At 46.5% G+C, this 26,868-nt stretch overlaps 1 protein-coding gene across 8 annotated transcripts in view; it reads left to right on the top strand.

Moving 5' to 3' along the window:
* The window catches only part of LOC134564999 (uncharacterized), a 145,229-nt gene that overhangs the window by 108,024 nt on the left and 10,337 nt on the right, over positions 1–26,868 (top strand). For 4 of the 8 annotated variants that reach the window (XM_063424348.1, XM_063424349.1, XM_063424347.1 and 1 more), the window contains exon 2: positions 5,214–9,275. The exons of the other annotated variants lie outside the window; for them this stretch is intronic. In XM_063424348.1, coding sequence (XP_063280418.1) covers positions 5,214–6,376 — 1,163 coding nt within the window. In that variant the 3' untranslated portion in view covers positions 6,377–9,275. The remainder of the gene's footprint in view (positions 1–5,213; positions 9,276–26,868) is intronic. 8 annotated transcript variants of the gene reach the window in all.

Consider the following 26,868-nt stretch of genomic DNA (forward strand, 5'->3'; position numbering starts at 1 on the left):
TGTTACAGATCGATACTGTTTCTTTCTGGGACCACGTGGGAAATGTTATTACAGAAAAAGTACAGAATAATGATCACGCTGCTTCTATATTTATTCCCATATTTTTGCAAGCTCGTAAACATCTTCTAGAGCTAAGCAAACCTAGCCAGCAGCAAAAACTCCCCCCATGTAATCCTTTCTCTGACCCTCCCTTATATCCGGGCTTACCATTCTCCCGGGACCCCTTTAACACAGCAAGTTTTTCTCCGACAGATCCCTTTGGGGGTGCAGCGCTGGCCCAGGGCTCTGGCCATGCTGCAGATCCCCTGGGGGTCACTCTCCATGTGGCCGATAATAATGGTGGCTTCCATGTGCTCAGACCTTCTTCCCATAACCCCTTCTCCCCCCTACCCCCTCCCCCTGCCCCCGCCCCCTATTCCAGTGCCAACCCCTTCTGGCCTCCCGCAGCCCTGCCCCATGCCCCCTCCTCCTGCCTCCCTCCCCGCTGCCGCGGCAGCACGGAGGGGGATGGGCCCCCCTCCCCTTACAGCCACGGCAGGGGCTGTGATTGCCTCACAGCGGGGGGAGGGGGACAGCCTGGGTTGTCGAGCCGGAACAGAGAGAGAATGTCTCCTCTTCCCAACCCCCAAGGGACTGCAAACATTGTAACCCCAGTGTCCCCAGACACTGGGAGACCAGCAGAAATTTTAAGACCTCTGGCAAATGTGGATGAAAGCATTTTCTCTGTAGAACCTGTCACATATGTTGGTAGAAAGCATGGAACCAGGCAATACCAGCCACTTTCCTACCAGGATAAGAAAGAACTTTGCAAAATTCAAGGTGAATTTGGCAGATCTAATGCAATATTTAAAGGCATGTTTCGAGCCACATTTAATTCCAATAAGATGGTGCCCAGTGACATCAAAGACTTATTTAGATGTCTGTTATCTCCCTCAGAGTATGATCTGTGGGAAGACATGTGGAAAAGAGCCTTAAGAACATTATTACATGAGATTCATCAAACCCCTAATGCAGCTAAAGACACTGAGGGACATGATATTACACTTGAACACCTCTGTGGGGAAGGTGTCTGGCATTGTCCAGAAAAACAAACTTGAGTGTTATCCAAGCCAATTTTACTTAGGATTAGCAATGTAGCAGAGAAAATGTTTTATCAGCTACCAACAACAGAAGGGAAGGGCAGATATGTCAATATTAAACAATTTGCTAAGGAGAATTTCTTGCAGTTTGTTGATCGTCTGAGAACACAGGTGGAACAACAAGTACAAGACCCTGTGGTGCAGGCAGAACTGATCAAAGAGATGGCTCAAAGGAATGCTAACAAGACCTGTCGTAGAATTATTCTTAGCCTTCCCCTAGAACCTCTGCCTAATCTGTCCCAGATGACAGAGGCTTGTTCAAGGAGGGTGGAAATGCTCTGTACATTTGAAAGAAATCCAGGACCTACATACCCACAGCCTACAGCACCTGCGGTACCAAACCCAAGGAGGCAACGAATAACAACAGACCAGCAGCAGCGCATCATCTGCCTCTGCTGCAAGAAACCAGGACACTTTGCCAGAACCTGCCCTCAGACCCAGAAGCAGAAGAAATTCAACAAACAAAAAACCTGAATTTACAGCGCGTACCCGCTGTTGATACTACAACGGGCAAAGATATATATATAGTGGGACTCACATTGGCAAGAGCCTCACTCTTAAAAAAAAAGGGGGAGGGAGGGTCACATGGTGTGGGGGTGCAGAAAAATGTAAATCTTAAATGTTCAACTAACAAGATTTGATAGCCACCAGGCTGATTCAGGCTCGTGACTACCAAAGGTTTTCATTTGAGATCTACTGAGTGGATGATCATAACAGTGGACCTGTCAAACATCTCACAGGACCTGATGGTTTATCACATGGGATTGGACAGTGAGTATTTTGGTTTTGGGGACACAGCACAGGCACCCTTGGAGATTGAGATAGCTCCCATGACCATTAAGGGAAAAAAAATAGGCCTCATGTTGTTGGCACGCTGCATGCACCCACCCTTTTACCTGGTAGAGGGGCAAATTCTTGCCCAAGCCATTCCGGTCCCAGCAGAGATCACAGCAGGTGGAAAATCACCAGACGTATACTGGGCAGAAATGGTGGGACAACCTAAACCCTCTATGGCATGCAACATTGCTTGTGGGTCAGAGCGCCTCCTAGTGCAGGAGTTTTAGACACAGGCGCGGGCATTACCGTTTTCTCACAAAGCATGTGGCCATCAAAGTGGGAATTACAACCTCTGGCTGGCAAACTTCAGGGCATAGGAGGAATCACATTGGCAAGGATTTCAAAAAACATGGTGCAAATTGAGGGACCTGATGGAAAGGTGGCGCATGTCCGTCCTTTCGTAGCAGATTATAAGGCCCCACTGTGGGGGAGGGACACCATGTCCCAGTGGGGAGTCCAATTGGTCATTCCTAAGATACCCCAGGATTTTTGCAAATAGCCACTGTGGAGCACCCTACCCAAAAGTTAAAGTGGTTGGAAAGCACCCTGAGATGGATAGCACAGTGGCCTTTGAGCAAAGAAAAACACAAGGTGCTTGAGGAGCTTGTGGAAGAGCAATTGGCTCAGGGACACATTGTAGAGACAACAAGCCCCTGGAATTTCTTGATCTTTGTAATAAAGAAACCGGGGAAGGACAAGTGGAGGTTGCTCCACGATCTACGAGAAATTAACAAAATTGTAGAAGACATGGGACCTCTCCAACCAGGAATGCCCACTCCAACAATGCTCCCTTGATACTGGCAATTGGCTGTCCTAGACATCAAAGACTGTTTCTTCCAAATTCCATTGCACCCTGGAGATGTCCCATGGTTTGCATTCTCAGTTCCCACTGTCAATAGACAGGCCCCAATGAAGCGTTATCACTGGAGGGTCCTTCTCCAGGGTCTCAAATCGAGTCCTTTCATATGCCAACAATATGTAGCCTCATTACTGTCTCCAATACGCGCACAGAGAAAAGAAGCCATCATCCTTCACTACATGGATGATGTGCTAGTGTGTGGCCCCAATGACTCTATACTCCAACACACGCTTGGCCTAGTGGTTAAAGTTTTAACCTCTGCTGGATTTCAATTACAGGAGCACAAGGTTCAAAGGATGCCACCTTGGAAATACCTGGGCTTGCAAATCAGTGCAAGGACTGTTGTTCCACAGAGCCTAGAAATTAGTTGCAATCCAAAAACTCTAGCAGATCTCCACTCCCTGTGTGGGTCTTTGAATTGGGTAAGACCCTGGCTAGGCCTCACAAATCAAGATCTAGAACCCCTCTTCAATTTATTGAAGGGGGAGAAGGAGCTGATGTCTCCCAGGGAGCTAACCCCAGAGGCAAAGACAGTAATCGAAAAGGTACAAAAAGCCTTGTCAGAGAGACAGGGTCACTGGTGTGAGCCAAAGGTGCCTTTCCAGTTCATTGTTCTAGGAAAACTGCCACATCTGCATGGTTTGATTTTTCAATGGATCGAGGAGCAGAGAGATTCACTCTTGATCATAGAGTGGGTCTTCCTCTCTCACCAAAGATCCAAGACCATCACAGAGCCACAGGAGTTGATAGCTCAGCTGATTCGGAAGGCCAGGATAAGACTGTGTGATTTGGCGGGTTGTGACTTTGCATGTATTCACCTCCCGGTCAGACTTTCAGAGGAGGGAAAGAACTCTCCTGAGAGATTGACCAAAGAGATGTTTGAGCATTTGCTGCAGAGTAATGCCAGTCTCCAATTATCTCTGGACAGCTACAGGGGACAAATATCAGTCCATGCCCCGTCCCACAAGTTGTTCAGTGAGAAATTCCACCTCATTCCTCGTGAGAAAATGAGTCAGAGACCACTCAAAGCTGTCACAGTCTTCACAGATGCATTGGGGGCTTCCAACAAATCGGTGATGACTTGGAGGAACCCACGGACTCAGCATTGGGAAGCTGATGTTGAGTTTGTGGAGGGATCCCCCCCAAGTGGCTGAACTGGCAGCAGTGGTAAGAGCTTTTGAGAAGTTCTCAGAACCAATCAATTTGGTAACCGACTCTGCATATGTGGCGGGAGTAGTGTCCAGAGCAGAGCAGACTGTGCTCAAAAAAATAGAGAATGAACATCATTGAGAGCACCCGTTTTACGTGATGCATGTGAGGTCACACACTGATTTGCCAGGTGAGATCGCAGAGGGGAATCGCCAGGCAGACTCCCTTGCAGCACCAGTTGAAAAGGCACATCTCCCTGATGTCTTCCAACAGGCAAAACTGAGTCACCAACACTACCATCAAAATGTGCCGGCTCTGATCCGACAATTCCAGCTAACACGGAGCCAGGCTCGAGCCATCGTGGGTACCTGTCCAAACTGCCAGCTCCAGGCCATGCCATCAATGGGCATGGGGGTTAACCCCAGGGGCCTGGGCAGCTGTGAGGTATGGCAGACAGACATCACACACATTCCTAGTTTTGGTTGCCTCAAATATGCTCATGTGAGTATTGACACATTCAGGTGAAGTGTATGCCTCTGCCCACGCAGGAGAAAAATCCATACATGCCAAGCAGCACCTAGTGCAAGCTTTTGCAGTGTTGGGAATTCCAAAAACAATCAAAACTGATAACGGCCCGGAGTATGTGTCCAAGGAGTTCCTAGAATTTATCCAGCAGTGGGGATTGGAGCATAAAACTGGCATCCCCCACTCCCCCACAGGTCAAGCTGTGATTGAGCGTGCACACCAGATGCTCAAACAGGTTTTGGCTAGGCAGAACACCTCGGCTTCATGGATGTCTCCACAGCAGAAGCTCTGCAAAGCCATGTTTACCATCAGTTTTCTGAACTGTTCATTTGAAAACATGAGTCCACCTGTGGTACGTCATTTTAACAGTGGCAATCAGTTCAAATTGTCTCAGCGTCCACCGGTTTTGATTAGGGATCCTGAAACTTGGGAAACCAAAGGTCCCTATGAGCTGGTGACCTGGGTTCATGGCTATGCATGTGTGGCTACTCCCTCAGGCCCTCGGTGGATTCCCCAGAAGTGGGTGAAACCTTTTGTCCCCAAAAATCCAGCTCCAGCAGAAGGGGATGAGAAGCAAGTGACTGATGCTTCAAAGAGAAGATGCCGCCGGATGGAAGAGAAAGAACCTCCCTAGGTGTGGATTCCTTCGTGCAGAAACAGGAACCTTTTAACATGTTTTTAAAATGTTTATTTTTCCCTTCTAGAGAAAACCTACCGCCCATTCAGCCCTATGATGAACCCCATCCATGTTGTCATCCTGCTAATGCTGAACAGTCTGGCAGCTGCATGGATCGTCCCTCAGCCGCGTCAGAACTTCTGGGTGACCCTGGCACAGACACTTCAGCAAGAAAACATATGTTTGTCCACTGCAGCAGCTAAGAACCCTATGTCCACCTGTCTGGTAGGAATTCCTTTGCAGGCTGGAGAATTCCCAGCAAGTTTGGACAAATACAGGTCCAACGAAATTCCAGAGGCACACACCCCACAACCACACAAGGGTCATCATAAGCAAGATGTGTTTGCCATGAACCCCTTAGAGGAATGGGTGCGGGGTTTGCCCAAGGTAGCTCATGAACCCCAGGAGTTAGAACTATTGGGTTCTTCCCCTGCAACATACTGCATCCATTTTTTTTTCATCCCAAAACCTTCTAGCACTGACGAGTACCGCCTCATAAGACAGTGCCGGGGAGAGTTTACTGCAAAGAGGTGGTGTCATAATATAAGCCACATTGCAGCAGACAACCCATCTCACTCTAGTCCCAGAAGCCTCCCTAGGGGATTGTTCTTGGTTTGTGGGGATCGGGCATGGGCAGGAATTCCGTCTCGGCTTTTAGGAGGGCCATGTACCATAGGGCGATTGTCCGTATTGACACCCAACCAAGCTTTAATTAGTGAATGGACTCACAAAAACAAATCGGCACACAAAATTCAAAAGAGGAGTGCTGACAATTTGGACCCAAATTGTAATTCAGACATTTTTCATTGGGCAAAGTCAAAAAGAGTTGCTGTATCCCTGTTCCTTCCGTGGATAGCAGCAGCCAAAGCTCTAGGTGAATTGGGCCGTCTAGAGTGCTGGGTGGTCAAGCAAGCTAATTTAACATCCATCACCATCAGCTCTCTCCTAGAAGACGAGGAGATTACCAGACAGGCCACGATCCAGAACCGTGCTGCTATTGATTATCTTTTGCTATTGCATGGACATGAATGCCAGGAATTTGAAGGACTCTGTTGCATGAATCTGTCCTCAAAGGCTCCAAACATCTATGCTGCCCTCCGAAGCATGAACAACATGATCGGACAAGTGAAGCAAGAATCTGAAGATTGGATCAAGGAACTGTTCAAGGGATGGGGATTCACTGGGTGGTGAACTTCTGTAGTTAAAACAATTTTGTTACTTTTTGTTATCCTTTTCCTTGTAACCATAGCATTTGGGATCCTACGCTGTTTGATTTTCAAGGCTATTAACAGCCTCATACCTTCTACCTCAGAAGTCAACCACATAGAGGTGGCAAACCTAAAGCGATCTGGTTTCCCTACCAATCATAAGTGGTGGGAAAACCCACACTCCGTGTCAAACTGAATTTGAGAGTTTTTCTTGGTATCTTTTTAAACAAAAAAGGAGGAGATGTTACATTCCCCTGTGGGAATGGTTTCTCCCCCGTCAGGGACTCCTGGAGCTGGTGTCATGTAGTCCAACCATTCCTTCCCTTTCTGACCCCATTGGCTGTGTGCCAGCTTGCCCCACCCTCAGAAGTCCTGAGAAAAGACCCTGTCCCCCTGGGGACGTCCTCTCTTTCCCCAGACACCATCTGGAAATAAACATCTTACTGCAGCTAAGGGTGAGAGCCTCTTTTGAATCCTTTTTCCTGTCTCCTGATATATTCCTCCTAGGCCTGAGAAGGACTGAGCTAGCTTAGACCCTTAAGGGAATTAAAGGAGGATTTATTTATCACCACATGAGTGAAATGTCCTTGGAATAGATGGCCAAAGTGAGTTTTAAATCTGCTGAGGCCTGGCAAATTGACTATATTGGACCACTGCCATGAACACACCAAGGCAAGTGTTGGATGATCATTATGGTTAAGGTGACTACTGTCTGCAAACATACTCTGTAAGCCATGTCAGCTCAGAACACCATCTTAGGCCTTGAGAGACACATTTTCTGGTGACATGGTACCCCAGAAAGAATGGAAACGGACGATGGGACTCATTTATGAAATCACCCCATAAACTCTTAGGCAAAGAAACATGCATTGAGTGGATGTATCACATCCCTTATTACCCACATGTTTCTGGAATGTTTGAGAGGTATGATGGACTGCTGATAACTATGTCAAGAGGGTTAGGCAATCGGGCATGGAAGTATTGGGATGTAAATTTAGCAGAAACCACTTGGCTGGTTAACACCAGAAGATCTGCTAACTGCTCTGGTCCTGCCCGAACAAAACCACTACATACTGTGGGAGGAGATAAGGTTCCTATATTACACACAGGGAAATGGCTGGGGAAGTTTGTGTGGAATTCTCCTCCCATGGGAAAAGGCAAACCCATTAATGGGACTACCTTTGCTCAGGGACCACGGTGTACTTGGTGGGCAATGTGGAAGTATGGGGAGACCCGGTGTGTTCTTCAAGGAGATTTAACCTTGGGTGAAAAATAATCTCTGTGTAAATTGGATGTTGCAGGAAGTAGCAGGAGTGGCATGAACTGATGAAGAGTGAATCTTATGAGGGAGAGGAGAGTGCGGTGATTACCCAGGCAGGGCTGGTGTTGGGGCCCAATGACTGAGTGTGCTGCTTCTCCTGTCTTGAGCACCCATATTGATGGAAGGGAGCCCAAGTCGCGTCCTCTTTCTGAACATTTGGAGCAATGGAGAAAGACCATGAAATGGGAAAAAAAATATCTATCTGAGAAAGGACAGGCGACAGTAGTAAATGAAAATGTATGCATCTATGTGCTGAGTATAAAGATGGTTTAAGGATGTCGTTTGTTATAACTGTTAGTAAGAAAGGATTTCAGTAATGAGAAATAAATATAAATGGAATAGTTAGAAGATATATATAGATGTATTATTTATATATATATAATTCTGTGGGATCTGTGTATGATGCAAATGGTGTGGAGGAGGGGGGACAGATTGTATTGGGTGTGGCCTAAATGGAGTTCATTTTTCCCATAGCAGCCTTCGCTGTTCCATCCTTTGTATTGGTAGCTTGAAAGGTATTGATAACACCCCAGTGTTTTGGTCACTGCTGAGCAGTGTTGGCACAGCATCAGTGCTGTCTCTAACATTCTGCCCCTCATCAGTAGCCTAGGGGTGGTCAAGATCCTGAAAGGGAATACAACTAGGCCAGCTAACCCAAACTGGCCAGAGGGCTACTCTATTTCATATGACCTCAGCTCAGATATAAAAGCTGAGTTAAGGAGGGGCAAGGGGCCACATTCATTATTTACAACATTTGTCTTTCAGAGTAACCCCTATGGATGCTGAGGCCCTGCTTCCTGGAAAGTGGCCGGACAGTGCTTTCTTATGGGAACTAGAGGATAGAATTATTTTTCATTTCCTTTTTGCTTGTTAATGAACAAACTTTTGCTTTAGTAAACTGCCTTATCTCAACCGGTGAGTTTTTTTCCATCCTTTTTTATCTCCATCCAGCTGTTAAGGGGAGTGATGGAGCAGCTCTGCTGGCTCCTGGCATCCAGCCGAGGTCAACCCACCACAGATGCTTTTGATGCCATCCAGGTATCACAGGAGAAGGGTCAGAGATCAGTTGGACAGATCTGATTTAGTAGTTAGTTTTTTGAGTTCTAATCAGTAAATTTATGCATGTAAAATTTTTAAGAAGTACAGATGGATTGGCAGTCATGTGGTAGGGCATCCCTCCCTACCACAGAAGAGTTTATCTTCTCTGGCCATCAGGTGGTGCGATAGCTCTGGACATTCTCTCCCCAGCATGAAGTGGTGAGATAACCCAGGCCAGCTCTCTGACTACTAAGTTAGTGAGTTATTTCTCTCTCTGGTGCCAGAGGTAGAATTCCCAATAAGCAACTGGGCATGAGAGCAGATGCAGGGAGATAAGCTGGAAATTCCTGACTGAGAGACACCACTTTACAAACTATAAAAGCTACACAAACTTTCGAGCCTCCTACACACACCCTGGAAATGTTCAGGACTTCTCCAGCGGAGTTTGGACTAAAATTCCATTGATACTTACCCCTGGAATTGAGTGAAAGAAATCTATGTGTACTCCATCACCAATGCAGTAGTAAGTTACATTGAATCATAATTTATACTGTTTCTTCGCTCGATGTAATGTATCTTTATCATGCACTGTATTTTATCTACTGATAGTTCTTTTTGTTTGACTCCTGTGTAGTAAATAGTCTGTTTAAAGTCTTATGTCTGTTTCCCTTGTGTCTATTCAATAAATAATTCATGTTGTAATAGACATGATTGGTAACTATTAAGAACTTGTGAGCGAGAGTGAGTTTTGGGGTGCAGGCCACCTCAACAAAGCTGCTGTCTACTGCCAGAAACCTGGACAAAGGCAGTGTCCTGGGGTGACTGTATGGTCTGGTATCCCATCACCTGTTTTTTCTGTTTAGAAATGGGTCCTGTAGCTTTAAGCTCATCCAAGACAGACAGAGAGGGTGAAGGTAGGGGAGAAGCAGTGTGCAGTTTGTCTGCAGAAGCTTCACTTTACTCCCCTGGAATTCCTCTCCTGCACGGACTGTGCTGCCTAGCACAGACAGCGAGAGAGAGATAAGGCTATCAGTGCTCTCCGAGTTCTCAGCTTTTGCAGAGAGAGAGAGACAGGGAGTTTTCTTTGCTTTTTTTATTTTGCTGATTTTCCTCCTTAGCTACAGCAAGAACAGTTTTCCTAGGACTGTGTCTTTTTATTTCTGAAACTGTTCAGCTTCTCTCGGGTCCAGAACATCAGAACAACCACTCAGGGGCCCCCTTAAACTGTTCTGTGACCTGGACATGGGGGCCTGGGACCCTGCACTCCAGCACTGGAGGGACTGAGAGAGACCAAGCAAGGCCAAGACACACCCACAGAGGACTCTCTGAACTACAGGACTTTGTGAATTTGCCATCTCTTCAGTGAGAGGTTTCATTGTTTAATATTATTCATTTTTTCATGCTTGTAAGTACTTTGCTTGTTAAGTAAACAGTTTTTTCCACTTTTCTCCAAGGAGATTATCTCCTGAACTGGTTGAGGGAGAGGCTGCTGAATTCTGCCCTTTAGAGGAAACATCCTTTGGGAAGTTTCCTTCTAAATCTGTCCCAAACCAGGACAACGATTTTGGCAATTTGGGCTCGAGAAAGTGGGAAAAAAATGTATTGATTGCATTTTGGTTTAACTTACTCTGTATTGGGATTAAGCACTCAGTACCCACCATGTTGCTTGAGTTTATGATGTCTCTCTGGGTGGGGGCCTTGATGTCTCTCTGGTCTCTAGGCCTGTTTGAGGTATAAATACCTTTCTGGTCCCTAGGCTTGTTTTCCTATCCACAGAGAGCTCCAGTATTCTCCCTGGTATGTAGCTTTTACAGTAGAGGGGCATGGATTCGGATTGCTATTTTGCTGGGCAGGGTGATAATGATTTATAGGGAGTCAACAAAGGTACTGCAGTTTGTTCAAAATATGCATGTTTTATGGTTTCTTCATCCTACCCTGCATCCTAGTTTCAGTAGCATGTTTTGGGGGTTTATTAGTAATTGCACCCAATTTTTTAGAAAAGGAACAGGGAGTGAGGCTTCCCAGCCTTTCCTTTCCTTCTTTTCCTTTAAATCTGTTACATCACCTTTTGAGAATGTTCACTTTCCCCTGGATGCAAAGGATACCACCCTCCTGGTAGTTCATCTGGTAGGCTTCCTCTGTATGGTTTGAAGCTTGTCTGAAATGAGGGCTGAGATGTCCAGAGGGGCTGATAAGACACCTGACCCAGGTATGGACCCAGGCGTGGAAAACCCTGAGTAGTGTGGGGAATGGGAGAAAATGGGCCAGACCTTGAAGGAATTCTCTGACCCCATAGCCTGGGACTTTCCCTATGAACAAATTCAGAACCCAGATGAGATGGGAAAATACCTGAAAGAGAAGTGCCATGATGACTCTAAGGAGAAAAAGCTCATTGCAATAAGCTGGGCCTTGGCATATGCTTATTGCACCCTGCTAGATAGTGTAGGGAAGCAGATAGAGGCAGAGGGGCAGGGAGATAAATCAGTAGACACCCCAGTCACTCAGGCTGCAGCAGATACCCCAGTCATTCAGGTTGTAGCATAACCAGTCAGCGAGCCTAAGCCAGTGGCAGTCACTACCATGTGAAAGAAGCACAAAAGCAAAACCAATCACCCAGTGGAGGATGATGATCTGGGGGAAGGACCCTCAAGGCCAGCAACTGACTCAAAATCAGAAGTCACTATTGAGTCTGTGTCCCTGAAGGACATTCGTGGCCTAAGAAAGGATTGCACTCGACGACCTGATGAATCTATAATTAGTTTGTTAGTCCACCTTTGGGAGGCTGCAGGCGAGGCTACAATTCTGGACGGTACTGAAGTGAGGCATTTGACATCCCTGTCACATGATCTGGTTATCGACCAAAGAATGTTAAGGGGGGGCTGACATTCTCAGTCTATGGGTATGGACCTTGAGAAGTGTGGGGTAAAGATATCTGTGTGCCAATGATCTCTATATGCAGCAAACCCAGTGGAAGACCATAGAACAAGGGATTCAACGCTTGAGAGAAATGGCAGTGGCAGAGATTGTCTTCCAATGCCTAGGAATCCAGACTTGGTAACATGTACATCCGTGATGTGGCAAAAACTTGTAGAACTTGTGAAATAAATCCTCCTTTTTAACCCCTCCGAAGTTCCAAGCTAGCTCAGGCTTTAGAAGGTTTTGGAGGAATATTTCATAGACAGGATAAAGGACCCAAAAGAGGCTCTGACCGACCCCCAGCTGCAGTTCAAGACATTTATTCCAGGTGGTGTCCAGAGGGAAAGAGGGCATGTGCAGAGGAAGAGGGTGTTTTCTTAGCTCCTGCCAGAGAGGGGCAGTTTGGGACACAGCCAATGGGGTCAGAATGGGGAGGAAGGGTTAAACTACATGGTTACAAGCTCTAGGGGTCCCTGAGGGGGGAGAAACCATTCCCACAGGGGAATGTAACATCTCCTTTTTTTGTTTAAAAAGGTAACAAGAAAAACCATCAAGTCCATTTTGACATGGAGTGTGGGTTTTCCCACCACTTATGATTGGTAGGGAAATCAGATCGCTTTAGGTTTGCCAACTCTATGTAGTTGACTTCTGAGGTAGAAGGTATGAGGCTGTTAATAGCCTTGAAAATCAAACAGCGTAGGATCCCAAATGCTGTGGTTACACGGAAAAGAATAACAAAAAGTAACAAAATTGATTTAACTACAGAGGTCCACCATCCTGTGAATCCCCAGCCCTTGAACAGTTCCTTGATCCAATCTTCAGATTCTTGCTTCACTTGTCCGATCATGTTGTTTATGCTTCGGAGGGCAGCATGGATGTTTGGAGCTTCTGAGGACAGATTCATGCAACAATGTCCTTCAAATTCCTGGCATTCATGTCCATGTAATAATAAAAGGAAATCTATCGCAGCTCGGTTTTGGATGGTAGACTGTCTGGTAATCTCCTCGTCTTCTAGGAGAGAGCTGATGGCGATGGATGTTAAGTTTGCCTGTTTGACCACCCAGCACTCTAGATGCCCCAATTCACCTAGAGCTTTGGCTGCTGCTACCCACGGAAGGAACAGGGATACAGCAACCCTTTTTGACTTTGCCCAATGAAAAATGTCTGAATTACAATTTGGGTCCAGTTTATCAGCACTCCTCTTTTGAATTTTGTTTGCTGATTTGTTTTTGTGAGTCCATTCGCCAATTAAAGCTTGGTTGGGTGTCAATACGGACAATCGCCCTATGGTACATGGCCCTCCTAAAAGCCGAGACGGAATTCCTGCCCATGCCCGATCCCCACAAACCAAGAACAATCCCCTAGGGAGGCTTCTGGGACTAGAGTGAGATGGGTTGTCTGCTGCAATGTGGCTTATATTATAACACCACCTTTTTGCAGTAAACTCTCCACGATATTGTCTTATGAGGCGGTACTCGTCAGTGCTAGAAGGTTTTGAGATGAGAGAAAAATGTATGCAGTATGTTGCAGGGGAAGAACCCAATAGTTCTAACTCCTGGGGTTCATGAGCTATCTTGGGCAAACCCCGCACCCATTCTGCTAAGGGGTTCATGGCAAACACAGCTTGCTTCTGGTGATCCTTGTGTGGTTGGGGGGTGTGTGACTCTGGAATTTCATTGGACCTGTATTTGTCCAAACTTGCTGGGAATTCTCCAACCTGCAAAGGAATTCCTACCAGACAGGTGGACATAGGGTTCTTAGCTGCTGCAGTGGACAAACATATGTTTTCCTGCTGAAGTGTCTGTGCCAGGGTCACCCAGAAGTTCTGACGCGGCTGAGGGACGATCCATGCAGCTGCCAGACTGTTCAGCATTAGCAGGATGACAACATGGATGGGGTTCATCATAGGGCTGAATGGGCGGTAGGTTTTCTCTAGAAGGGAAAAATAAACATTTTAAAAACATGTTAAAAGGTTCCTGTTTCTGCACGAAGGAATCCACACCTAGGGAGGTTCTTTCTCTTCCATCCGGCGGCATCTTCTCTTTGAAGCATCAGTCACTTGCTTCTCATCCCCTTCTGCTGGAGCTGGATTTTTGGGGACAAAAGGTTTCACCCACTTCTGGGGAATCCACCGAGGGCCTGAGGGAGTAGCCACACATGCATAGCCATGAACCCAGGTCACCAGCTCATAGGGACCTTTGGTTTCCCAAGTTTCAGGATCCCTAATCAAAACCGGTGGACGCTGAGACAATTTGAACTGATTGCCACTGTTAAAATGACGTACCACAGGTGGACTCATGTTTTCAAATGAACAGTTCAGAAAACTGATGGTAAACATGGCTTTGCAGAGCTTCTGCTGTGGAGACATCCATGAAGCCGAGGTGTTCTGCCTAGCCAAAACCTGTTTGAGCATCTGGTGTGCACGCTCAATCACAGCTTGACCTGTGGGGGAGTGGGGGATGCCAGTTTTATGCTCCAATCCCCACTGCTGGATAAATTCTAGGAACTCCTTGGACACATACTCCGGGCCGTTATCAGTTTTGATTGTTTTTGGAATTCCCAACACTGCAAAAGCTTGCACTAGGTGCTGCTTGGCATGTATGGATTTTTCTCCTGCGTGGGCAGAGGCATACACTTCACCTGAATGTGTCAATACTCACATGAGCATATTTGAGGCAACCAAAACTAGGAATGTGTGTGATGTCTGTCTGCCATACCTCACAGCTGCCCAGGCCCCTGGGGTTAACCCCCATGCCCATTGATGGCATGGCCTGGAGCTGGCAGTTTGGACAGGTACCCACGATGGCTCGAGCCTGGCTCCGTGTTAGCTGGAATTGTCGGATCAGAGCCGGCACATTTTGATGGTAGTGTTGGTGACTCAGTTTTGCCTGTTGGAAGACATCAGGGAGATGTGCCTTTTCAACTGGTGCTGCAAGGGAGTCTGCCTGGCGATTCCCCTCTGCGATCTCACCTGGCAAATCAGTGTGTGACCTCACATGCATCACGTAAAACGGGTGCTCTCAATGATGTTCATTCTCTATTTTTTTGAGCACAGTCTGCTCTGCTCTGGACACTACTCCCGCCACATATGCAGAGTCGGTTACCAAATTGATTGGTTCTGAGAACTTCTCAAAAGCTCTTACCACTGCTGCCAGTTCAGCCACTTGGGGGGGATCCCTCCACAAACTCAACATCAGCTTCCCAATGCTGAGTCCGTGGGTTCCTCCAAGTCATCACCGATTTGTTGGAAGCCCCCAATGCATCTGTGAAGACTGTGACAGCTTTGAGTGGTCTCTGACTCATTTTCTCACGAGGAATGAGGTGGAATTTCTCACTGAACAACTTGTGGGACGGGGCATGGACTGATATTTGTCCCCTGTAGCTGTCCAGAGATAATTGGAGACTGGCATTACTCTGCAGCAAATGCTCAAACATCTCTTTGGTCAATCTCTCAGGAGAGTTCTTTCCCTCCTCTGAAAGTCTGACCGGGAGGTGAATACATGCAAAGTCACAACCCGCCAAATCACACAGTCTTATCCTGGCCTTCCGAATCAGCTGAGCTATCAACTCCTGTGGCTCTGTGATGGTCTTGGATCTTTGGTGAGAGAGGAAGACCCACTCTATGATCAAGAGTGAATCTCTCTGCTCCTCGATCCATTGAAAAATCAAACCATGCAGATGTGGCAGTTTTCCTAGAACAATGAACTGGAAAGGCACCTTTGGCTCACACCAGTGACCCTGTCTCTCTGACAAGGCTTTTTGTACCTTTTCGATTACTGTCTTTGCCTCTGGGGTTAGCTCCCTGGGAGACATCAGCTCCTTCTCCCCCTTCAATAAATTGAAGAGGGGTTCTAGATCTTGATTTGTGAGGCCTAGCCAGGGTCTTACCCAATTCAAAGACCCACACAGGGAGTGGAGATCTGCTAGAGTTTTTGGATTGCAACTAATTTCTAGGCTCTGTGGAACAACAGTCCTTGCACTGATTTGCAAGCCCAGGTATTTCCAAGGTGGCATCCTTTGAACCTTGTGCTCCTGTAATTGAAATCCAGCAGAGGTTAAAACTTTAACCACTAGGCCAAGCGTGTGTTGGAGTATAGAGTCATTGGGGCCACACACTAGCACATCATCCATGTAGTGAAGGATGATGGCTTCTTTTCTCTGTGCGCGTATTGGAGACAGTAATGAGGCTACATATTGTTGGCATATGAAAGGACTCGATTTGAGACCCTGGAGAAGGACCCTCCAGTGATAACGCTTCATTGGGGCCTGTCTATTGACAGTGGGAACTGAGAATGCAAACCATGGGACATCTCCAGGGTGCAATGGAATTTGGAAGAAACAGTCTTTGATGTCTAGGACAGCCAATTGCCAGTATCAAGGGAGCATTGTTGGAGTGGGCATTCCTGGTTGGAGAGGTCCCATGTCTTCTACAATTTTGTTAATTTCTCGTAGATCGTGGAGCAACCTCCACTTGTCCTTCCCCGGTTTCTTTATTACAAAGATCAAGAAATTCCAGGGGCTTGTTGTCTCTACAATGTGTCCCTGAGCCAATTGCTCTTCCACAAGCTCCTCAAGCACCTTGTGTTTTTCTTTGCTCAAAGGCCACTGTGCTATCCATCTCAGGGTGCTTTCCAACCACTTTAACTTTTGGGTAGGGTGCTCCACAGTGGCTATTTGCAAAAATCCTGGGGTATCTTAGGAATGACCAATTGGACTCCCCACTGGGACATGGTGTCCCTCCCCCACAGTGGGGCCTTATAATCTGCTACGAAAGGACGGACATGCGCCACCTTTCCATCAGGTCCCTCAATTTGCACCATGTTTTTTGAAATCCTTGCCAATGTGATTCCTCCTATGCCCTGAAGTTTGCCAGCCAGAGGTTGTAATTCCCACTTTGATGGCCACATGCTTTGTGAGAAAACGGTAATGCCCGCGCCTGTGTCTAAAACTCCTGCACTAGGAGGCGCTCTGACCCACAAGCAATGTTGCATGCCATAGAGGGTTTAGGTTGTCCCACCATTTCTGCCCAGTATACGTCTGGTGATTTTCCACCTGCTGTGATCTCTGCTGGGACCGGAATGGCTTGGGCAAGAATTTGCCCCTCTACCAGGTAAAAGGGTGGGTGCATGCAGCGTGCCAACAACATGAGGCCTATTTTTTTTCCCTTAATGGTCATGGGAGCTATCTCAATCTCCAAGGGTGCCTGTGCTGTGTCCCCAAAACCAAAATACTCACTGTCCAATCCCATGTGATAAACCATCAGGTCCTGTGAGATGTTTGACAGGTCCACTGTTATGATCATCCACTCAGTAGATCTCAAATGAAAACCTTTGGTAGTCACGAGCCTGAATCAGCCTGGTGGCTATCAAATCTTGTTAGTTGAACATTTAAGATTTACATTTTTCTGCACCCCCACACCATGTGACCCTCCCTCCCCCTTTTTTTTTAAGAGTGAGGCTCTTGCCAATGTGAGTCCCACTATATATATATCTTTGCCCGTTGTAGTATCAACAGCGGGTACGCGCTGTAAATTCAGGTTTTTTGTTTGTTGAATTTCTTCTGCTTCTGGGTCTGAGGGCAGGTTCTGGCAAAGTGTCCTGGTTTCTTGCAGCAGAGGCAGATGATGCGCTGCTGCTGGTCTGTTGTTATTCGTTGCCTCCTTGGGTTTGGTACCGCAGGTGCTGTAGGCTGTGGGTATGTAGGTCCTGGATTTCTTTCAAATGTACAGAGCATTTCCACCCTCCTTGAACAAGCCTCTGTCATCTGGGACAGATTAGGCAGAGGTTCTAGGGGAAGGCTAAGAATAATTCTACGACAGGTCTTGTTAGCATTCCTTTGAGCCATCTCTTTGATCAGTTCTGCCTGCACCACAGGGTCTTGTACTTGTTGTTCCACCTGTGTTCTCAGACGATCAACAAACTGCAAGAAATTCTCCTTAGCAAATTGTTTAATATTGACATATCTGCCCTTCCCTTCTGTTGTTGGTAGCTGATAAAACATTTTCTCTGCTACATTGCTAATCCTAAGTAAAATTGGCTTGGATAACACTCAAGTTTGTTTTTCTGGACAATGCCAGACACCTTCCCCACAGAGGTGTTCAAGTGTAATATCATGTCCCTCAGTGTCTTTAGCTGCATTAGGGGTTTGATGAATCTCATGTAATAATGTTCTTAAGGCTCTTTTCCACATGTCTTCCCACAGATCATACTCTGAGGGAGATAACAGACATCTAAATAAGTCTTTGATGTCACTGGGCACCATCTTATTGGAATTAAATGTGGCTCGAAACATGCCTTTAAATATTGCATTAGATCTGCCAAATTCACCTTGAATTTTGCAAAGTTCTTTCTTATCCTGGTAGGAAAGTGGCTGGTATTGCCTGGTTCCATGCTTTCTACCAACATATGTGACAGGTTCTACAGAGAAAATGCTTTCATCCACATTTGCCAGAGGTCTTAAAATTTCTGCTGGTCTCCCAGTGTCTGGGGACATAGGAGGTACAGCGTTTGCAATCCCTTGGGGGTTGGGAAAAGGAAGCTCTCTCCCTCTGTCCTGGCTTGGCAGCAGAGGCTGTTCCCGTCCCTTGGCTGTGAGGGAATCGCCCCACCCCCCCGCTGTGCTGTAAGGTGAGACTGGCCCACCCCTTCACTGCTGCCGCGGCAGCCGGGAGGGAGGCAGGGAGAGGAGGGGTGGGGCCGGGCTGCCAAAGGGACAAAGGGATTGGCGAAGGGGTATGGAGTAGGGGCAGGGATCAGGGGGAGAAGGGGTTATGGGAAGAAGGGCTGAGCACATGGCAGATGCCATTCTTGTCCGGCACATGGAGTGTGGCTTCCAGGGGATCTGCAGCATTGCCAGAGCCCTGGAGAGGCATCCCACCCCTGGAGGAGTCTGCCCGAGAAAAACCTGGTGTGTTAAAGGGGTGCTGTGAGGATGGTAAGCCAGGGTATAAGGGAGGGTCAGAGAGGGGGTTACATGGGGAGGCTTTCTGTGGCTGGCTGGTTTTTCGTAACTCTAGAAGCCGTTTATGAGCTTGCAGAAATATGGGAATAATTAGAGAGGTAGTTTGATCATTATCCTGTACTTTTTCTGTGATTACACTACCAACGTGATCCCAAAATGATACACTATCTATTTTCAGGAGGTCAGCTTCTGGCAATTCATCTTCCAGCCAGCGAATGAATTTTTTCTGCAGCCTTTTGGAAATTCTAACATTAATTAAAAGATCTTGAAGCTGTTTGAATACACTCTTTTGGTGAACAGATAACTGAACGCCCATTTTTCGATTGTTCTGAAAGCTATTTATTCAAAATCCACCCTCAAGTTGCAGTTAGGCTGGCTCTACAGTCCTGTGTCTTCTAGATACAGAGAATACAGGTGGGGACAACTCCGGGGCTGAGATCACTTTTTCCCACTGCTTTTTTCAGCTCCGGTGGCACCGGGGCGGGGGGGGGGGGGGGGGGGTCCCACAGCCTTGCCTGGCTTGTGGGGGACCTGCCCGAGCCGGTGGTTCCCCGAAAAACACGGCTCCTTGGGGCGGGGCGGCTCCAGGGAGGAAGGGCTCTGACCAGCAGAAAAAAAAAAGAAAAAAAAAAACAACAGCGATTCTGGCCGCAGGGTCCTAATGCCTGCCTACCACAGTCCCAATGGTAAGAAGTTACTCCCTCCCACTTTGGAGGTTATTCCCGGGGTAACAGCCAAACGGAGGTATTTACCTGTTCTGAGGGAGTGTGGTGCTGAGCCAGGGACAACCGAAGGTCCTGTCATAAGCTCACTCGTGGTTGGGTGAAAACACGAGCTACGAGCTTATCCCTACACGCTTATAGCTACAGAATGTGGCCAAAAATGCTGTAGGGGAATTGATCTTCCCAAAAGCTTCTGAGACCCTTGTTGGGGGTCTCCAGCTCACACGTGGGTTTCTAGAAATTCATAAAAATCCACTTGGGTGCCAATTGAAATAAATCCTCCTTTTTAACCCCTCCGAAGTTCCAAGCTAGCGCAGGCTTTAGAAGGTTTTGAAGGAATATTTCATAGACAGGATAAAGGACCCAAAAGAGGCTCTGACCCTCAGCTGCAGGTATAGATGTTTATTCCAGGTGGTGTCCGGAGGGAAAGAGGGCGTGCACAGAGGAACAGGGTCTTTTCTCAGCTCTTGCCAGGGAGGGGCAGTTTGGGACACAGCCAATAGGGTCAGAAAGGGAAGGAAGGGTCAAACTACATGGTACAAGCTCTAGGGGTCCCTGAGGGGGGCAGAGACCATTCCCACAGGGGAATGTAACAGACTTGGGCCACAAGAGTATGCTTCTGCTTTAGCAATGATGAAGCAGGATGATGGTGATGAGACTGTGCTTGATATGGCAAAGAAGCTCTGAGCATATGCAGATGCCATACATGGTGCAACATATGCAAGAATCGCAGTGATGGAAACACGTCTGCAGAAAATAGGAGATAAGAAGACAGAGGAGAATCATGAGAAATTCAGGAAGGAGATCAAAGAGGACCCTCTCCATGTTAGCGTAGAAACACATAATCACGGATGATGATTATATGCAGGTGCTTTTATTGAAGAGCTCTGGGAATCAGGGGTTCAGACCTAAATCTGACTCCAACATGGATTCGAGATGGACATGGTTTTATACCCTTTTAATTATATAACTACATATTAATTATTAAACTTACATTATTCTATTGTATACATTGATTTTACCCAAGCATGAATTTCCAAGCCCCCCATAGTTTCTCATGATTCTTATTGCGATTATACAATAATCATATTCAATTACCAAATAATCATCACATCTAACAATCATATCATTTATCATTTACTGATTATGCAGGTGCAGTTTCACATGATCTAGTAAAGACAGTCAGTTCCCAAGCCTACCCAACCCTGGCTCCCTTTCCCAGGGCCTACCTTTCTTTCCATCCCCCCCTGAATCTATTGTATACAATTCCCATGATTTTAAAACATTTTAACCCTATACTATCATCCAAATCTTGGCAGTACATATCAGAGATTCTATTACCAAATGCAGATGTCCCCCAGATAGGGAGAGAAGGTACACCCCATGAGGTGAGCTGTGGTTCATCCTGTGTGATTGTGGGGAAAACATGAGGAGGTGGGATGAAAGACCCACTGCTGCTCTGGCAGAGCAGGTGCGTGAATTGAAGGAGGGCAAGACTCAGAGAGGAAGTTCTGCCAAAAAGGAATCAGCTCCAGTTGCCCATAGCCGAACTGCCAGGTATGATGATGCATGTCCGCTCCCCTTGAAGGAACCTCTAAAACATATGGCCAAGGAAGGAAGGATAACTAGGCTTAGAGGGGCTCTGCCTCTATCAAGTAGAGGCCAGGGAACACCGCATCTTTTGGACTGTGTGGATTTGTTGGCTTGGCACATCAGAACCACAAAAAATATGAGGCCTTGGTTGACACTGGTGCGCAGTGCACATTACTCCTATCAAGACATGGGGGCAGAATCTGTTGCTATTGCTGACATGACAGGAGAATCACAGGATTTGACTTTGGTGGAAGCTGAGGTGAGCCTGACTGGGAAGGAGTGGAAGAAACATCGCATTGTGGCTGATGCAGAGGCCCCATGCATTTTGGGCATAGACTTCCTCCGAAGTGGGTATCACATACAGAATCACTAGGTTGGAAGAGACCTTCAAGATCAGCGAGTCCAACCCATGCCCTAACACCTCAAATAAACCATGGCACCAAGTGCCATATCCAATCTTTTTTTAAACACATCCAGGGATGGTGGCTCCACCACCTCCCCAGGAAGACCATTCCAGTACTTTATCACCTCCAGGGATTTTAAGAGAGACAGTACCACTGGGAGACATCTTAAAACATGATTTACTGTTCTTCTTCTACAGTCTCATGAAGGGTTGTACTGGTTTGAAAGCAAAACCAGTGAGACTCCAAGTGAGAAATACAATTTAATAGAGAGAGAACAAACAAGAAAGATAAAAATAAAATTAAAATAAGACAAATGCAATAGTACAAAGGACCGCTGACAGAGTCAGAATGCAAACCTGACACCCTGTTGGTCAGGGTGTTGGAAGCAGCCCAAAGTCCTCCCAGAGTGACAGTTGTGGCTCCGTTGAAGTAGAGATGATCCTCAAGAAAAGCATCCAGTCGTCCTCTGGGAATCCAATGGAAACAGGCTGCCTTGGTGTTTGGGATTGCTGGTTTTATCTCAGTGGAAAGGCTTTGGCTCTTCCTGCTGGGTGGAGCATCTCACAATGGAATGAGGTAATGTTATGAGTCATGTGAGAGGCCTTAAATGGCCCATTCACAGGTGATGTCCCTCGGAAGAGGATGGGTGGAAGAAGTGATAAGGACGCACTGCCTTATCTGGTGTTATCAGGTGTCCCAGTAACAGAGGGCATCCACCCTCTTTCCCCCCCTAGAGTTACAAGAGATAAAGAACAATATCTCCCAACCGACTTCAACAGATGAAAATAGAATACACATTTTTGGTTACATTTTTCAACCCAGGACAAGGGTGAGAACGTCTTCACTGCATATGCCAGGAGTTCATGCCCAGTGGTCACCAGTGGTCACAAGATCACAGCTTACAAGGTCTTTTAAAGGTTAACTAGCCAATAATCTGCTGCCACACATATTGTTCTTTCATAAGAATGGCTAATTAAACTGTATCACACATCCTGCCGCAATGCAGACCATTTTATCCAATCATACAGTGAAACACAATCCTACAGAGCTACATCTAAAAACTTCTTATTACCTTTCTAACCACTTCTATATCTTTACTTTTAAACCTTAAACTCTCCACTACCTAGCTTAATATGTTTCTGCTTAAACCACAAATCCACATTCTTGCTTATAGTCTCTAAAGCTGGAAGCCTTTTCCAAGGCCTCATGTTGAACCCTGTATTCTCTGCTGTATTTGAGCCTGCATGCACAAGATTTTGAGAATTTTCTGTGCCCGAAATTCCCACAATCATCTTTTCTGTAAAAAACATTTTTCTAATATCCAAACTATATCTCCCTTGGCGCAGCTTAAGACTGTGTCTTCTCATTTTGTCAGTTGCTGCCTGGAGAAAGAGACCAACCCCCACCTGACTACAACCACCTTTCAGAAAATTGTAGAGAGTGATAAGATCACCTCTGAGTCTCCTTTTCTCCAGGCTAAACAACCCCAGCTCCCTCAGTCATTCCTCACAGGGCTTGTGTTCCAAGCCCCTCACCAGCCTTGTTGCCCTCCTCTGGACATGTTCAACTATCTCAACATTCTTCCTAAATTGAGGAGCCCAGAAATGGACTCAATACTCAAGGTGCAGCCTCACAAGTGCCAAGTACAGGGAAGAGTGACTTCCATGGTTCTGCTGGCCACACTATTCCTGGTATAGGCCAGGATACCAATGGCCTTCTCAGCCACCAGGCCACACTGCTGGCTCATTTTCAGTCGGCTGTGAACCAGTACCCCCAGGTCCCTTCCTGCCTGGGCATTGTCCAGCCACACCGTCCCCAGCCTACAAAGTTGCGGGGGGTTATTGTGGCCAAAATGCAGGACTGGGCAGTTGGACTTCTTAAACCTCATCTTACTGGACTCTGCCCATCCATCCAACTGTTCCAGGTCTCTCTGCAGAGCCCTCTTACCTTCCAACAGATCAACACACGCTCCCAGCTTAGTGTTGTCTGCAAATTTACTGATGAAAGACTCAATACTCTCATCCGTGTCGTCAACAAAAATATTGAAGAGAACTGGACCCAGCAGAGACCCCTGAGGAACACCACGAGTGACTGGTTGCCAGCTGGATGCAGCGCCATTCACCACCATTCTCTAGGCCTGGATGTCCAGCCAGTTCTTAACCTAGTGAAGAGTGCTCCTGTCCAAGCTGTGGGCTGCCAGCTTTTCCAGGAGTATGCTGTGGGAGACAGTGTCAAAGGCCTTGTTGAAGTCCAAATAGACAACATCCACAGTCTTTCCCACATCCATCAGGTGGGTCACCTGGTCATAAAAGGAGATTAGGTTGGTCAAACACGACCTACCTGTCCTAAATCCATGCTGGCTAGGTCTGATACCCTGACCATCCTTTAAGTGCTGCGTGATGATACTCAATATTAACTGCTCCATTACTGTCCAGGTTTAGGGCAAATTTGGAAGGAAACTCCAAAAGGGGGTCCCTTTAGAAAGCAGATTTAAGCCTCTCCCTCTACTGGTTGGGGAAAAGATTTCCTTAGAGAAAAGTGGAAAAAACTTTTTATTTAACAAGCAAAAGTTTTCACAAGCACTAAAAAATTGAATAATATTAAACAATAAAACAACTCGTTGTTCTGAAGCGATGGAAAGACAATGCTTGTAAGAAGTTGCGCTGCCGCTAGAAACTCTTTCTCCATTTTTGCTTTCAATTCCTTTGTTTCTCGGACAGTTGCTTGCCTCTTCCTTCCACTGCGTGCCGCTGTTCCCCTCCCGGTGAAGCAGACAGACCACACTTCCAGCCCCAGCTCTGTGAGCTCGCCACAGCTCCATGAGTGGTTCGGATATTAAGTCTGAACGTTGTACACTGAGTAAACCAAGCGCAGAAACTTCACCGCATTCAAGCGAAATTCATATTCAAGCGAAAAATTAAAAATTCAAAACAAAATCCGCATCGAAGCGTAATAAAATCAAAGCTGCATTCAAGCAACCAAAAAAAATGTCCCTGAGTCCGTGCGCCAGACAAACTCAGGGTCTCAATTATATGGAAGCTGGAACAGAGCAACGCATGATACAACCAATATGGTCAGAACATACTTTCTCCTCTTTATTCTCGAAATGGCTGGTTTTATACAGTGCAAAATATTTTACAGTTGCAGGGGCATTTTTATTGGCATTCAGCGTGAGAAAGAATGCAAACAATCTTAGCTTAAGGCAGCTACCGTGATTCTACTCTAACTGTCCTATCTAAAGCATGCACACAACTTAAATTCTAACTGCACCACAGGTTTATCTACTTCTACACAGACCCAAATCTGAGGCCTAGCAGGCCTAAATCTGAGGCCCAGTTTGGGATAGCTCAAACTTCATTCCATAACACCTCATGCTACAGAAAATTCAGAAAGTCCTTTTCGTGGGGCGTAGCTCCTCTCACTCAGTCTCTTATCAGTCCCTCCTGCTCTGGAAAATTCCACTTTCTGGGCCCCAGTGGGCCACAGGTGTGATCTCCCAGTGTTTTTCTGGGTTTTCAGTCCAGAGCAGGTTTGAACAGTTCCAAGAAAAAGAAAAAGCACAGTCTGGGGAACTTCTCTGCCTCAGCTAGCTAAAAAAAATGTAACTAAAAGCAAAGGAAAGCTGTCTCCCACTGTCTGTGCTGTAGACAATACAGTCTGTGAGGAAAAATGCAGGGGAGCAAGTGCAATTTCTGAAAACAAACTACACACTTCTTCTCTCCCCCCCCTTCACTTTTGGAACCAGACTTAAAGGTGCAGAACTTAATATCCAGCAAAACCAGAACAGATGACTGGGGATACAAGCATCATAAAATCAGTCCGGGACAATTAACTTACTGGGTACTGAGGTCAGGCTAATTGGCCTGTAATTTACCAGGATCCTCCTTCCTACCCTTCTTGTGAATGAGCATCACATTGGTCAGCTTCCAGTCATCTGGAACCTCACCAGTGAGCCGGGACTGTTAGTAAATGATGGAGAGTGGCTCTGCAAACTCATCTGCTAGCTTCCTCATCACCCTGGGATGGATCCCATCTAGTCCCATAGATTTATGAACATCCAAGTGGCTCAGAAGTTCTCTGACTGCCTCTTCCTGGATAACAGGGGGACATTTCTGCTCCCTGACACCATCTACCAACCCAGGACAGTTCTCCTGAGAACAAGCCATCTTCCCACTAACGACTGAGGAAAAGAAGGGGTTAAGCACTTCTGCCTTCTCCTCATCTGCAGTCACTAAGTTCCCTCCCACATCCGATAGAGAACAAAGGTTAGTCTTACCCTTCCTTTTGCCATTAATATATTTGTAAAAACATTTTTATTATCATTTACAAAAGTTACCAAATTATGTTTTAACTGAGCTTTGGCCTCCCTAATTTTTTTCCTATATGCCCTAGCAACCCCCTTAAATACTTCCTGAGAGACCTGACCCTCTTTCCAAAGATGATACATCCTCCTTTTTATTCCTAAGTTCCTTCAAAATCTCATTGCCCATCCAGGCTGGACATTTGCTTCGTCTACTCATCTTTTGGCACACAGGGACAGTCTGTTCCTGCGCCCTCAAGATCTCTGTTTTGAAGCATGCCCACCTTTCCTGGACTCCTTTGTTTTTAAGGACTTCTTCCCAAGGAACTCTCTGAATAAGTCTTCTAAATAGGCCAAAGTCTGCCCTCCGGAAGGCCAATGTAAAAGTCTTATTGATGTTCCTCCTGATTTCACTAAATATCAAGAATTCTATAATTTCATGTTCACTATGCCCCAAGCAGCTGACAACCACCACATCTCCCACCAGCCCATCTCTATTTGCAAACAACAGGTGTAACATAGCCCCTCTCCTGGTGGGCTCACTTACCAGCTGTTACAAAATGTTGTCCTCCACACACTCTAAGAACTTCCTGGACACCATGTTTCTGTGATGGTGACTACATCATAGCTTTTCTGTTGTACCATGGCTTCCAGCTCTTCTCCTTTGTTACACATGCTGTGTGGATAGGTATTTTGAAGTCCCAAAGGGACTCAGGTGGGCGTTTGAGACAGCTGCTGTAGAGACAGAGGGCGTTAAGCAATTGAACGTCTTGCCTGGACTATCAGAGAACCCATTTGCAGTAGGCCTTCTGAAGGGAGAAGAACAACGAGTACCAATTGCCACTTTGACAATGCACCCCTGACAGTATAGACAACTTGAGATGCTGTGATTCCCATCCACAAGATGATCCCTGAGGAGGAGAGCCAAGGAGTGGTCAGCAAAACTCCCTTACCCTTTAACAGTCCCATTTGGCCTGTGCACAAATCTGAAGGAGAATGGAGATTGACTGTGGACTATTGACAGGCAGAAAGACTCTGAAACTCAGAGACAAAGTGAGTTTTAAAGTAGGTATGTAGTTTATTTGGCCAGGCATATGCAGGATACCTCCTCAAAGGCATACCCGCCCCCTCACTCACCCACCTTTTATCCTCTAGAATGTTACATATGCAGCAAGTTTCACAATACCCCTATGCATATTCATTCCTTGGCTCCCCTCCCCT

This window comes from Prinia subflava (genome assembly GCF_021018805.1).
Source record: "Prinia subflava isolate CZ2003 ecotype Zambia chromosome W unlocalized genomic scaffold, Cam_Psub_1.2 scaffold_31_NEW, whole genome shotgun sequence".
Taxonomy (NCBI): domain Eukaryota; kingdom Metazoa; phylum Chordata; class Aves; order Passeriformes; family Cisticolidae; genus Prinia; species Prinia subflava.